The sequence below is a fragment of the Dermochelys coriacea genome, chromosome 5 (genome assembly GCF_009764565.3).
Source record: "Dermochelys coriacea isolate rDerCor1 chromosome 5, rDerCor1.pri.v4, whole genome shotgun sequence".
Classification (NCBI taxonomy): domain Eukaryota; kingdom Metazoa; phylum Chordata; order Testudines; family Dermochelyidae; genus Dermochelys; species Dermochelys coriacea.
The window spans coordinates 65,412,919-65,427,655 of record NC_050072.1 but is presented as its reverse complement, the minus strand read 5'-3'; the positions used below and the strand labels follow the sequence as shown (position 1 = coordinate 65,427,655).

Here is a 14,737-nt window from a genome sequence, read left to right as displayed (position 1 = left end):
GAGCTGTACATTACTGTTACATCTTGCTCTTCATATTTTCATTCACTTGTTTTTTAGGCATGAATGATATGTGAAATAGCCTCTGTGCTTGACAAAGGTTCAATGTGAGGCCAGTCTGCTTGGGTAGTAGAATGGTAATCTAGTTTGGAGGTAACGGTTTATCACTAGAGAACAACATGCTGCCTTCATTGTTCAATGGACAGAGCAGGTTATCTGCAATTTCTTTCAGCACCTGCTTGCCTTGAAAGCTTGTTAGAATTTGGAACTCAAACTCATGTGCCTGGCCTCTCTTTAACCAGGTGTTAATATCAAAATTAATATATCTTAGAAGAAAATAAGTTGAACTAATGAATCATTGACAATGTAGCTGTAGCTCTATCTTAATGTTATGTGGATTAGTTCCACTGGCCCTAACAAAAGTGTTTCCTTTTTCATAAACCTGTGAAATGCTAGCACATCCATCTCTTAAAAACAGACTTTGGCAAACCTGAATAGAACCAAGAAAACAAAATTCTATCAAAACATAGTTCAACTCGGTGCCTCCTTCCAGAATACAGTTCCCTAGGTTTATTCAAAATGTACCAGAAAACAGCTGTGAATGGTCTTCCAATGGATTGTCATCAGTCAGGATTTCTTTTTGGCACACAAGAAAAAAAAGCCTAAATTTAGCAGATTCTTCACATCCTTGTTTCTTTCTCTGTCTGTCATTCTTTGCTCCAAATCATTACCAACATATGCTTAAAAAAACCTGAGAAATCTGTGATTAATGAAATCCAGAATAAGCCAGCTAAGATGTATGTTTGTCATTGCTGTGTCTGGAAGGAGAGCTTGCTGCAAACCAAAGAAACAGTGTAACTACAACACTGCACAGTATTTTAGATTAGCACATTAGATATATCTCCTCTTGGTAGCACCTTGATTTTGCACAGAGATTTATCTATCAAGTCAACAAAAGCATGTTCAGATTTATGGGGGTTTTGTTAGTAAGTATAAAGATATCAATCAAGGATAGAGCTAGTTCATTTTAATGGTGAATTTTTTAAAAAGTTGCAATCCTTGTGATGGGGAAAAGGAATCATCTCAAATTTGTAATAAACATGCAAACAAGTTAAAGGGTCAGATTACTTTATTTTTCAATGAAACAATTAATTAGATTTTACAAAAATAAAATTTTGCCTTCATGCGTTTTGTTAAGGGAAGCTAAAGGTCATTACACAAGTGTTTATAACTGTGTCTGCTTTTGCACGGCAATTAATTTGAATATTTGTGTGTATTAAATTGGCTAATTAGATATTTATTTATTAAACTGGATTGTTCTAAGTTCTAAGTACAAATGATCAGATATGTGTCTATGTGGCCAGTTTTACCTGTGCAGTTACCTGATAATTAGAACAGCTACATGCATATTTTTGAATAATAGTCTAAAAGACTTTATCCCAAAGAGTTCAACTTATTTCACAGTCAAAGTGAACTATTTAGACATTTTTTTTGCACAGATTCTTCCTCCTATCTTAGTGTTTAACTATAGCAAATTATCCTGATTAGCAGATGCTAATCTTGAATTAGTGGCTCCCAAATTTTTCCATACCATGACCCCATCTCACAACAGAAGAAAACTTAAGACTCTGTCCCATTAAGAAAGAGGGTGTAATTGTTACCCTTTGGACCTGTTAACAATGCCCATGAGGGCGGCAGTCCCCATCACCTAGGTAAACTGGTATTCTAGGTGTTTCCTTCATCTAACGTCTATAAAATAATGTAAAAACAGTGTCTTTTCAAGATGGATGCAATCTCCTTGTATAGCTTTTGGAGCTGGCAGTTCCAGAACTCAAGTGGTTACTTCATTTTCTCTTGGAATTCCTAACTCCTAGTATACAATTGAGCCAATGTAAAGCTTCAGTTCAGGGGCAATAACATGTTGGTCAAGGCTTCAACCTCCTCCTCCAAAAAGAAAGTTAACCCCTTTAAAAACTTGTGAACTCCTTTCTCACACAAGTGAGCAGTTACCTACACAGGTCAGACCACTGAAAATTAATGGAACTACTTTTGCAAGTAACTGCTCACCATCTTGCCCTAAAGGAGAAGAAAACCAGCTAATCTGTATATATCCATTCCAAGGAAATCAATGAAGCCCATAAAAAACATGCATGAAAGAAAAATAATGTATATAATGAAGATAAACTAAGTGCATTTTACACATTGTGGTTACATGGAGTTGTATGTATGTTTCATGACTTGTCTTTTTCTTGTTTGCTTTTTAGTTACTGGCTGACAAACAAGGTCCACATCAAACGACCTAGCACCGGTCTCCTCATGTACACGCTCACTACCAGATTTTGTGATGAAATTCACATATATGGGTTCTGGCCATTCCCAAAGGATTTATATGGAAAACCAGTCAAATATCATTACTATGATGATCTAAAATATCGATATTTTTCTAATGCCAGCCCTCATAGGATGCCATTAGAGTTTAAAACTTTACATATGTTACATAACCAAGGAGCACTGAAATTAACAACAGGGAAATGTGTACAGCAATAAAACACATGTAAAGTACAATATAAAGTACAGAATAGTCACTTCATCATAAAGATGTTGTGAAGGCAATGGGATCAAACAGAGGATATATTTCAATACCCACTAAGCCATTGGGAAAAGGAAGCTTACCTGAAGTTCATGACCAGCTGATATTATACCTGTAAAGTGCTATAAAACTAAGATAACTTGACTGCAAGGGTTCAAGTAAGTGCCACTTTCACTAAGAACAAAGCTTGAATGTAAAATCAGTAGTGTTTACAAGATCCAATGATGCATTCATCATCAAAGAGGAAGCAAATATCCATTTAATGATGACTTGCCACACAAAATTGAGCAGCTTATAGAAGAAATACCCAGAAGATGGAATCTATTCTTGGGGAAATGAAACAGCCTTTGGCATCAGAAATCATGGTGAAATTAGTGGAGAAAGTAATATCCATAAGATTAAATAGATCAAGTAAATGCCTTCAGTCGGGACTGTCTGACCTTGTATTATAACCTGATTGTTTTTGTTGGTGTTTTTTCTGATTGCTGTTTTTTTTTAATTTGGGTATTGGAATCCTTAAAGGATTTTATGAGGATGATAGGAACAATTAAAAATAAAAATCTTCAAAGAGTTGTATTTGAAGAAATAAGTTCTTATTGGGGGGGGAATCAAATACTTAAAAAAATTTGTTATATCCTGCTGTTGCACAACTCTAAACCTCCAGATTGCTTTTTTAACAGAAATTGTCAGTGCCAGCTAAACAGAACCACTATGAGATTGGTAATTTCCCATTCTTAAGGAAAATGTTCTGTTACTTGCCAACTAGGAGGACGTACTTAATAAGAAGGTGCCCTTACATTTGGTACCAAAGATTACACTGATTTTTTTGTATACATGGAAAAAATGTACATTTAGTACTGTGTTGCTGTGCTGCTGAAGGAAAAATGTTTCTGGGTATTGTTCACTGGAATATATGTTGCCTACTCTGTTTGAATGAAGAGCCTCAAACAAATTCCCTAAGCCGACTTTGCCTCAAGTGATTTCTTCTTCATAAATATCTAAATTGTTTTTATTCCATGCACTTAAACATGGGAGTGTGATTTTTATTTTCATTGGAGCAAAATTGATATTTGCAATTTTTTAATTATTGTAATAAAAACATTATGGCATAGTCAATGGAAGGTTTTAATTCTTTGGAATCTGTTTGTTTTCTTTTAACCAAGACGACAAAGAATTAATGTAGCAAAATACATGTAATATCCCTGCCATATTGGAATGGGTAAAAAACTGAATGGAAAATAAAGCATAAATTGAACAAAGTCCTTTTTAAATCTAAATTTCTCATAGTGTTGGACAATATACCCATCTTGTATTAGTCCAACATGCTGATAAGTAACTGAAAATAGAACATTGCTGTATTATTCCCATATCAGTTCTTTTCTTCCAAACCTCATTCATTCATTCATTCATTTTATTACTCAGAACAATTGCTCTTGTCCTGTACTTGTACTTGTCCAAGAAAGAGATTTAGAAGCGGCAGAAGGAGTATCATAGATTCATAGATACTAAGGTCAGAAGGGACCACTTCTGTATCTTCAGGATCTAGTACAGAAGAGTCTGAAGTACTATTTCTTAGTCTGTTCATATGACAGACTTGGATAATTAGTGATTGAATGCATAGGAGTTAAACAAAATCAGAATACTTTCTTTTTAGAATGTGTATGTCAGGAAACTTGCCAGACACATGAGCAAGGATGCACCTATTTAAAAGGGGGAAGAGCTAGTTTAAAGAACTTTGCTCACACCTTGATAGAGGAATGACTGTAGCCAAGTGAAGACCCCCTGATCCCAACTTCTGGTCTTGGACATGATGGTTCTAGTGGAATGAGCTCCGTATCATACTTTCACCCTAATGATAGTAGAGTCTGAAGCCTGATTGTCTCCAGTCACGTCAGGCTCCAGAACTAGTGCTTAAGAAAGTTCTAGGAGCGTATCTTTGCCCAGTTAACTAATTCCTCCTTCCTCCCCCTGCATCTATACAACACATGGTGGGTTTTAGCTCTAAAGGACAAATCTTGTTCCTGGTTTGTGGGTCCAGAATTCATTATGCATGGCAGGGGCAAGTCTATGATCATGCAAGTCCACTAATCAGACTCCCTTCAGAGGAGACCACAGAACTTATTACTGCAGCCAACAGATTGAGGTTTGAAGGCACAGCTGTCCATCTCATAAACATAGTCAACATTTCCCCCTTGCCCTCCACCAAGCTCTCCTGCACAACACTTGTTTGCTTTGGCTTTGTGCTGGGGTCCAAGATTTGGCCTTACATGATCATGGATTAATACCTTTTTTGGTTTTATTCCAGAAATCGTAGGGGAATCACTTAGAACTACTTGGCAGCACTGAATGGAACATATTTAAATTGGGTTTGAAAAACTGCAAAATTGTGTAAGGTAAATATTAAAGGGTTGCATTTTAAAACAAATATGGGTGATACCTTGTTAACAGTAAATATACATGGAGGTCTTCTTGTTCCACCCATTATTTTTTATAGAATGATTGACTGTCCACTGAGAGATTTACTGATACCCATCTCAGAGCAGCTCAGAGTAGTGCCTTGTTAGCTTATTCACCTACCTTTATTACTACATACTTCGTGGTCTGTGAATTTGGTCTCTCTGTTGAGATGGCAGAGTCTACAGTCAAAAAAGGGCTTCCTCATGGATTAAAACTGTTTTTTTTTCTCCCCCATCTCAGGGAACTTTTTAATACTCCAATATGAGTTCAATCAAGATAGAAAAAGCTCAAAGTAGATGGACCGGCTTTATTTCCCATTGCACAAAAAAAGAAAAATAAATGGCTTTTTTAATAGACTTAGGGAAGCCGGTGAGACCTAGAAATAGAATGGTAGATGAGATTTTTCTGTTCAGATTCAAAATTCCTTAGATGAAGATTGGGGGAAGTAGGCAGAATATGAATGAGTATTTAAAAGATATGCATGAGTCTATTTTGAAGTGTTCACATCTATTTCTATTGATGAAACTGACCCTAGTGCAAAAATCACACACAAACCCAGTAGCTCAATGTAATGTAGGGAGATTCTTTGGTAAACTGAAGAGGGTGATTTCCAGTCCTGTGGCCATTACTGCAACCACCTTCTCTATGGTCCTGAACATCCCTTTACGGAGGTCAATATCCAGTAAATCTTCTCCACATCAGCAGATCCACGATGCCAGCCCATCCCTCGCCTGCCATACCCTGCTCCTAAACACTGCTGCGTGGGCATTTCAGAGCTGGTCTCCATAATGTACACAGCTGCCCCTGGACCTCCATTCAAGTTCCCCAAATCCTCCACTCCCTTAACAGTGGAAGCAGTGAGACCCTCTTTTTCCTGTGGAGGTCAGTGAAGGATTGGCCTCATAGAACTTATATGGAGGTTAAAATAGGGCATAGGACCTATGCAGGGGAGTGGATTTCACTGTGTAGTTCTTCAACTCACAGTACAACAATCTAGTTCAAATCTGCAAGACAACTTTGGATGAGTTCCGTTATTTTCATTTCCCCATACTGCTTACAGAACTGCTAGTATGAACATCCATTGTAATAATTAGTACCCTACACTTATCGCTGACTTATGTTAACTAGATAAAATAAAATGGACAAGTAGCCCGCTTGTTATAATGATACCTGATTTGGTGGGGATATGAAACGGGGCATTAGATTAAGCTGATTATGAATGAGGAATAGTCTCAAATGACTGACTTCTTCCTACACAAGATTTAGCAATCATCAGTAATGATTCTTGCAAATATGTTTAAAAAAGAATAATAATTGAAAGCCAAATTCTGGAAACAGTCTGTTATGTTGCCTGAATCTTGAGGCAGATCCACAGTGAGGCAAAGTTAGCTGAGGAATTTGTTTTCATTCAGACACATTTGTTGTAAATGATTTATCAACTAGTATTTTCACATTTCTTTGGCAGGGACCCTCTCTCATTTGCTTTAATGGAGAATAATGGATAATATATTTTCTTGTTAAGTTTGCAGCTTTGGGACAGTTCTCCCTCTCCCACCTCTAACATCTACTGAATGTTTCAAACCTTGAAGGGGTTTGGGCAATTTGACTTGTTTTGCAAACTGAACCACAATTAATAAATCCCACCCTGAAATAAACTTCTCAGTAAAAATAAAATCAGCCCACTCATGAGTATGACGATTTGTTTGAATTGACTGCAAGTTGCAGATAAATACCTGTGGGTTCAATGCATTTTTTTTCTTTTAGGGTCTGATCCTGTGAAGTGCTGAGTACTCATTACTCTCATGGAGTTCACTGAGAGTTGAAGTGCTCAAAACAAATAGGCGCCTAGCCTATTGCAGGATTTAAGCTTTATATTGCACATTAAGTTTTATAGTTTTTAAGATATGTTGCTTTGTGTAGGGAAAAGCACAATTGTTCTAAATGTGTAGATAATAAAGGAAGAGAGTTTATGGAGTAGAGCATTTCTGCACAGTACCATTGCTACTGAGCATTCACAAAACCATTTGTGTAGTTTGAAATGTTAAGATGTATTCTGTCAGGCTTGTCCTCTAATATTATTTTGTGTACAGCATTTGGGTATTACTGTTTTATTATTTGTATAACTGTAAAATAAATTAAACTTTTTTTTCATTTTTTCTGTTACTTTCTTATACTGTGTTCCTATGTACTATGATCAGCCTTGAGTTTTATTTTCACAGGTTTTCAAATTAGTCTTAATATGTTGCAATACCTTTAAAATATATCATATGTCAGGATTTAAGGGTTAGAGAAACTAATCAAACATGGCCAGATTTAATCTTTACAGATACTTTACAATGTAACAGGGATGAAATCCATAGGGTTATGTAGGAATTAACGGAATTCTATAAAAGTTACTGTAAAAACCCATAGAGTTAATAGCAAATGTTATCATTTGCCATTGACTTGTAAGTTATACTATAGAATCAAATAGAGAATGTATATCCCTGCTATGGAATTGTATAGATTTAAAAAATATATATATAAAAAATACTGTTCTATAATAAATTTGATCATCTGTTTCCATAATGGTAGATTCAACTTGCACACACTGCTGAAGCCTGGGCATATTTGAAAAAGTCATGAAAGTCAATATTTTGCGGAGCTTCACTGTTTTTCACTGCATAGAAGTCAGATATCCTATTTTACTGAATCCAGCCCATAGTCCTATAATATTACTGGGATTGTTTAAATAGTGGTCAGTTTTTATACAGGCAGTGTTATTGCTTGAATTACCTTTCCACTATGAAGATGTAAGCATCCCAGATTATATACAACTGTACCATGATATATTCTTGCACTATAATGAAGGGCTACTTATGCTGAGAATTCTGATTTGTTTTCTTGCACAGTTCTCAACAATAACCTGGTCATCCTCATCTTTTTCTGCTCATTGTATTCCTTCTTGTCCTCTATTTTCTCATTCCAAAACCTATATATATGTATATTTAGCATTGTTTAATTGCTTCCTCAGAATCCTAAGAAACCCTGGTTAGCAAGAATATAAAAGACTATTTCTAAAAGAATAATGCAAAAGGGAACATACTTTTCATGCGTCTTTTTTTATGGCACCCAGATACTATGGTATTAGATAGCAAAGTGGAGGAAGCTGTTGGTGAAGAGAAAAGAAATATTTGTTTTCCAGGGACTAAAATTTGCCTAAGGAAAAGTGTGATGAGGAACAAACAGAATAAGAAAGACACCCCCTTTGTTGATCCACAGGTTTTTTTACTTTGGATCATATGGAGAACCAGTCTTATTCTCATTGAAGTAAATACTAATTTTCCCTGAAGATCAATGGTAGAATATGGTCTTACTGGCCAAATTCTGCTCACTGTTACACCAGAATAAATCTGAAATAACTCCTGTTGACACAAACTCCATTGATTCTAATTAATTGACTAATTCTATTGTAATTGAGACCAGCATCTAGTGCCATGTGGTTACTAAAATGAAGAAAGTGCCCATTAATTAAAAGTCTGCCTCTTCATGGAGAACTCATCATGTTCTAGCATAGTGCATGCTCTAAAGATTATTGGGACTGCTTTTCACTTCCACTGGTTTTTTACCAGTAAAACTACAGTAGAAACAATGGAATTGCTTCTGATTTAAATTAATGTAAGTGAGTGTGGAATAAAAGATTATGTTGGTCTTGAAAGAGGTAGGGAACCAGAATGCAATAGCTTTGGGTTAGGGCAACATGTATATCAAAGACTCTCAAGAACAAATTCAGCCCTAAAACAGTTCTATTCATATTAGATCTGATTAGAGATGTTTAGGAATTTTCTTTCTAATTTTTTTTTCCAATGAAAAATTAGATTTCCACAAAGTTGATGTTTTCTATCGGTTTATTTATTTTACCTTCTCCCCCTCCTCAATTGAGAAAAACTAAACAAAACATTTAGTTTCAGGTGGGTTTTAGCCAAATCAAAATATTTTAGTTTGTCAAAGCAAATGGATACATTTCAAGTCAGTTTGACATTAAACTGTGTCCATCTGAGCGGCCACACTTCCTCATGGGAGTTGTAGTTTAGGTTCTTCGTGTCCCCATTCTTACGTATGGCCTTGGCTTGACACATTTCCCATGATGTACTGTGACTGCCTCTCTCGCTGAACTGCCTTGATGCGTCATGGGAATCCTATGACGGTGGTATATCCTGGGAGATGTAGTCCAGCCAGAGAGTACATGAGGAGAAGGGGGGGCATAAGGTACCCAAACAGCAGTTCCTATGAGGCAGATCAGGCAGAAGTAGTTAATGAACCAACCCAAAATAAAATATTTCAATTTGGGAAAGTTGAAATGATTTATTTTGATCATAAATATGTATTATATCTTTTAAACTAAATATTTCAACATTTCCAAACTGAAAAAAATCAGAACTTTTCTTTCTGCCAAAAGGTTTGGTATTTTGATTTTTTCCATCCTGATTTAGGAAAAAACCAATGTCAAAATATTGGATTTTCCCACAGGATGGAATTTCCAATTTTCTATCAGCCCTACTGCACACCCCAAGGTTGATTGTTTCATTTAGAGAGTTCCTTCTGTGGGGGCATCCTATTATAGCCCTGCTTTTGTGTGTCCTACAGTGAGTCTTTCTTCCATGAATTAGAGCAATTTGTAGGCCCTCACCATTACTGGAATTTTTGATTCCATCTGTTGGTACTATGCATCTATGAATGTTAGGGAAACAGCCTAATAATAAACACAAAGGGACAAATTCATTGCTAGGGTAACTCCATTGAAATGAAATGCATGCATGTGCTATGTACTGACTACAACCTTACCTTACCTGGACATGCCACTGGTACACACCCACTGCTGGAGGACAACGCAGGATGATTCCAGAACTTCTACCTATCTAGGAAACCCCATGCATTACACATTGGAGTTTTATCCAGTGGACAAATTATAGAACAGTGTAAAGAAGATAGAATAGAGCAAATAATCTGTCTGTATCTGCCAGGCGCTTAGAGTGCTCAGTGTAACTGAATTGGACACTTGACCTAAAGTTAATATCCCCTTGAATGTACTTGAGCAACACCAGGAAGTGCAGAGTCCATTAGCTGGTAGGGGGCAATGAGTTGTGAGAGAAGCAGAGCATAAGATACAGCTGAGCCTTGATTAGGGGCAGGTCATCTCTAATCATCAGTCCTAGAAAGGCAGCTAAATGGCCAGCTAGCAGCACAGGAGTCAGCAAACAGATGAAAATGGGAGTTTGAGAAGATGGAGGGCAAGGAAGAAGAGAAGAGTGGTTAGTCCTACAAGAAGAGGGAAAGAATCAATGATGATAGCTAGTGTTCAGAGCCTCAGGAGGCTAGAGGATGACTCACAGAAGACAAGAAGAGTTGCAGCCAGAAAGATCAGAAGGGGGAAGACCAGAGAATTGCACCAACACCAGGAAGAGGCAGGTCTATGTGACTGGGGACTCCCTACTAAGAACAGGCAGGCCTGTCACCAGATCTGCTCCAGGGAACAGAAGGGTGTGCTGTCTGCTTGGAGCTAAGATATGGGATATGGACTTGAAGTTGAAGAGGATCCTAATGGGAGCAGAAAGAACCCACTGATTGTCCTTCATGTGGGAACAAATGATACTGCTAGATTCTCACTAGAATGCATCAAGGAAGACTGTGCCCGGCTGGAAAAAAATTGAGGTTCAGGTGATCTTAGTGGGATTCCACCTATCCCTAAAGGATGAAAGTGAAGGTTTTAAGAAAGATGAATTCAAACAGGATTAGATGTAGAGAAGGGCTACTAGAATGATCAGGAATGGAGAACCTACCTTATGAGAGGAGATTTAAGGAGCTTGGTATTTTTAGCCTAACCAAACAAAGGTTATGGGGAGATATGATTGCTCTCTGTAAATACAGCAGAGGAATGAACACCAGGGAAGGGGAGGAGTTATTTAAGCTAAGGGTCAATATTGACACAGGAACAAATAGACATAAACTGGCCATCAGTAAATTTAGGCTCAAAATTAGATGAAGGTTTCTAGCCATCAGAGGAGTCAAATTCTGGAATAGCCTTTCAAGGGGAGTAGTGAAGCAAAAAACCTAAATTGTTTTATCAAGACTGAGCTTAATAAATTTATAGAGCGAATGGGATGATGAGATTGCCTGCAACGGCATATGGCTCATCCATGACTACTATTAGCAAATATCTCCAACAGCTGCAGATGGGACACTAGATGCTGTGGGCTCTAATTTACTGTAGAGAATTCTTTCCCAGTTGTCCAGTTGGTGAGTCTCATCCCATGCTCAGGGTCTAACTCATCACCATATTTCGAATTGAGATTGAATTTTCCCCCAGCTCAGATTGGCAGAAACCCTGAGGCGTTTCATCTTCCTGTGCAGCGTGGCACACAGGTCATTTGCTGGTTTGAATCGGAGTAAATGGTGGATTCTTTGTAACTTTAAGTCTTTAAATCAAAATTTGAGAACTTCAGTAACTCAGCCAGAGGTTATGGGTCTATTACAGGAATAGGTAGGTGAGGTTCTGTGGCCTGTGATCTGCAGGAGGTCACAATAATGATCATGATGGGTCCCTTATAACCTTAAACTATATGAGTCTAAAAGTGCTCTGGGTTTCTTTGGCTCTGGACATCTCTGATGGTCCTGCTATGTTCTATTCAGTTAGTCCTACTTAATTTTTGCCATCATCCATAGCAGTGTTGTCAACTTAGTGACTTTGTCACTAGATTTAGTGACTTTTTCATTTCCCTAGTGAGAAAATAAGTGTCAAAGTGACCAGTGACAAATCTAGTAACTTTCACTGCCAATTACAGTGACATTCAGAGAAAGAAATCACCAATATCTATAGCTGGGGTCAGCAACCTATGGCATGCATGCCAAACACAGCACGCGAGCCAATTTTTAATGGCACGCTGCTGTCTGCTGGACCCGGGCAGACAGCAGCGTGCTACTAAAAATCCTGCCCGGCCCGGCGCGGCGCGCTCTTCCCCTCCCCCCCCGTCTCCTTGCAGGGCAACCAAGCTTCCTCCTCCCCACCACCTCTTTCCCCAGTGTGCTGGGTTCCTGCCCCTCCTTCTCTCCCTCCCTGCGGCTGATGAGCTGACTGCCCTTGCTACAAGCAGGAGAGGTAAAAGCGGAGCCGCAGCATGCTCTCTGCTCCAGGACCTTGGGGAAGGGGGTGGAATCAGGGCATATCCCCTCCAGCCTCCTGCCGTGAGCCGCTCAGGGCAGGGGGCTGGGAGCACCTCCACGACCCCAGCCCACACCCCCAGCCCTCTGCCCTGACCCCTGCACCCCTCCATACAACCCCAGCCCTGACTCCGGCACCCCCCACACATACCCACCCCCCTCCAGTCCCCTGCCCTGACTCCTGCACCCCCACACGTACCCAGCCCCCCCACACCCAATGCCCTGACTCTTGCACCCCCCACATCCCCACTCTCACCTTGAGCACCAAATGGGAGCTCCTGCACACACACCCCACTTTCCCACCTGCACCCCTCACACCAAATGGGAGCTGCCCAGGTAAGCGCTCCACACCCAAACCTCCTGTCCCAACGCTGAGCCCCCTCCATCATTCTAGCTCCTGTCCACACCCTGCACCCCAACCTTCAGCCTGTTCCTTCGCCCCCAGCCCTGTTCTCAGCATGCTCCCACCCTCAGTTCAGTGCAGAGAGAGGAAGAGAATGGCTAGAACCAGGGAGAAAGTAGGTACCTACTCTATGTGGACAGGGCCGGGACTCCGGGCTGGCAGCCGGGACCCTGGCTGGCAGGAGCTGGTGGACAGAACCCCAGACTGACAGCGGGCCCCACTCAGCCCACTGCCAGTCTGGGGTTCTGGCTGCCTGCCCCTTGCCAGCCAGGGTCCTGGCCGCAGGCCCCGCTCAGCCTGCTGCCGACCTAGGTGAACGGAACCCCAGGCCAGCAATGGGCTGAGTCGGCCGGCGGCATAAGATCAGCATTTTAATTTAATTTTAAATGAAGCATCTTAAACATTTTGAAAACCTTGTTTACATACGACAATAGTTTAGTTATATAATATATAGACTTATAGAGAGAGACCTTCTAAAAAATGTTAAAATGTATTATTGGCATGCAAAACCTTAAATTAAAGTGAATAAATGAAGACTTGGCACACCACTTCTAAAAGGTTGCCGACCCCTGATCTATAGTCACAAAATCATTCACAAGCAGCTCAATAGTGTTAATAAAATCCATTCCATGCTCTTCTCACTACATTCTGTTGCACACCAAGTCAATGTCATTACGTCTCAATTGAGCATGTCCTCAGAAGGAATCACATTCTAGGGTTTCTTGGGCTGAGATTACTATAATCTGCAGGTGAAGAAAAGAAATTTGTGGAGGCTAATTGAATACTTTGCTAAAGCCAGGCACACTTTGGAGAGAGCAGTACATTAGCCAAGACTTGTTTTTAACCAAATGTGTTCTTTCTCGCTGCTCCATAGTAGGCAGCACACCCTGTGATGTAGGGAAATGGCTAATGAAGTGGGCAGGGTGGGGGAGGCAGGTTAGCCAGCGAGGAGAGCTGCATGGATGGAAGGTGGGGTGGGATGAGACAAGTGCCCCAATGGGGCAGAGTGGCACCATGCCTCCAGAAATGAAGCCCTTTACTACAGAATCAATGGTGGAGCTAGCTTGATTTTGGCTCCCTTTACTCCTTCCCCTGGCTTGGCCTGGGGTCAGCTGCCCAGCTGTTTTCAGAAATTAAACCCTGGAAGTGGGCGGAAGGGGCCCAGCCAGCGGATTTTTGTTTTTTGATCTACTTTCTTGGCTCCCTGCAGCACCGAGCTCAGGTCAGGCGAATGGCTTCTTCCCCAGGCTCTGGGACCTCCCTTTCACTAACCTGGTGATTCAAATCCAGGCTGGCAAGAAAGGGAGGCTCCGCTGAAATTGACTAACCCCAGCCAGCCTGGGCTTCAATGTACAAAGCACCCTTCCTAATGAGCAGAGGCATAGGCGCCGACTCCATGGGTGTTCTGGGGCTGGAGCACCCACAGGGGAAAAATTAGTGGGTGCTCTGCACCCACGGGCAACCAAGTTCCCCTCACCCCCTGCCCCACCTCCTCCTTCTCCCTCTCCCCCTCCCCCTCCCTTGAGCTGTTGGCAGCTTTAGTATGCTCTGGGATTGGGGGAAGGAGTGGGAATGTGGCATGCTCAGGGGAGGAGGTGGGGATTTGGGGAAGAAGTTGAAACAGGGGCAGGGCCTTTGGGGAAGGGGTTGGAATGGAGGTGGGGGTGGGGCAGGAGCAGGGACTCATGGAAGGGGTGGAGTGTGGGTGGGCTGCTGGCAGAGTGGGGGTTGAGCACCCATGGGAAAGAGGGGAAGTCGGCGCCTCTGAGCTGAGGGCTGCACTTTCCCTCCCAATAAGCAGAGAGCGCCCTCCTAATGATGACAGTGTGCTCGTTTAGTTGCTTCTGGTGTGCAATAGAACGTAGTAAGAAGAGCATGGAATGGAGTTTATTAACACTTGAGCTGCTTGTGAATGATTTTGTGACCATACTTGTGTATGTGTGTATATATATATACACACAATATTCTCTTGAATTCTCTGGAAATTTTGTTCGGTGACATTTCTGACTCCTTTTGACTGCTTAAACAGCTACATCTAGTGACTTTTCAGGGTTTGTCTGGTGACTTCCTGCTATGTGGAATTGGTAACACTG

General features: G+C 40.5%; 1 protein-coding gene across 2 annotated transcripts in view; it reads left to right on the top strand.

Annotated features, from left to right (window-relative positions):
• ST8SIA4 (ST8 alpha-N-acetyl-neuraminide alpha-2,8-sialyltransferase 4) overlaps positions 1–3,163 on the top strand; it is a 75,081-nt gene extending 71,918 nt beyond the window's left edge. For both annotated transcript variants that reach the window (XM_038402244.2, XM_043514307.1), the window contains one exon: positions 2,262–3,163. In XM_038402244.2, coding sequence (XP_038258172.1) covers positions 2,262–2,544 — 283 coding nt within the window. In that variant the 3' untranslated portion in view covers positions 2,545–3,163. The remainder of the gene's footprint in view (positions 1–2,261) is intronic.
• The last annotated feature ends 11,574 nt before the right edge of the window (positions 3,164–14,737 follow it).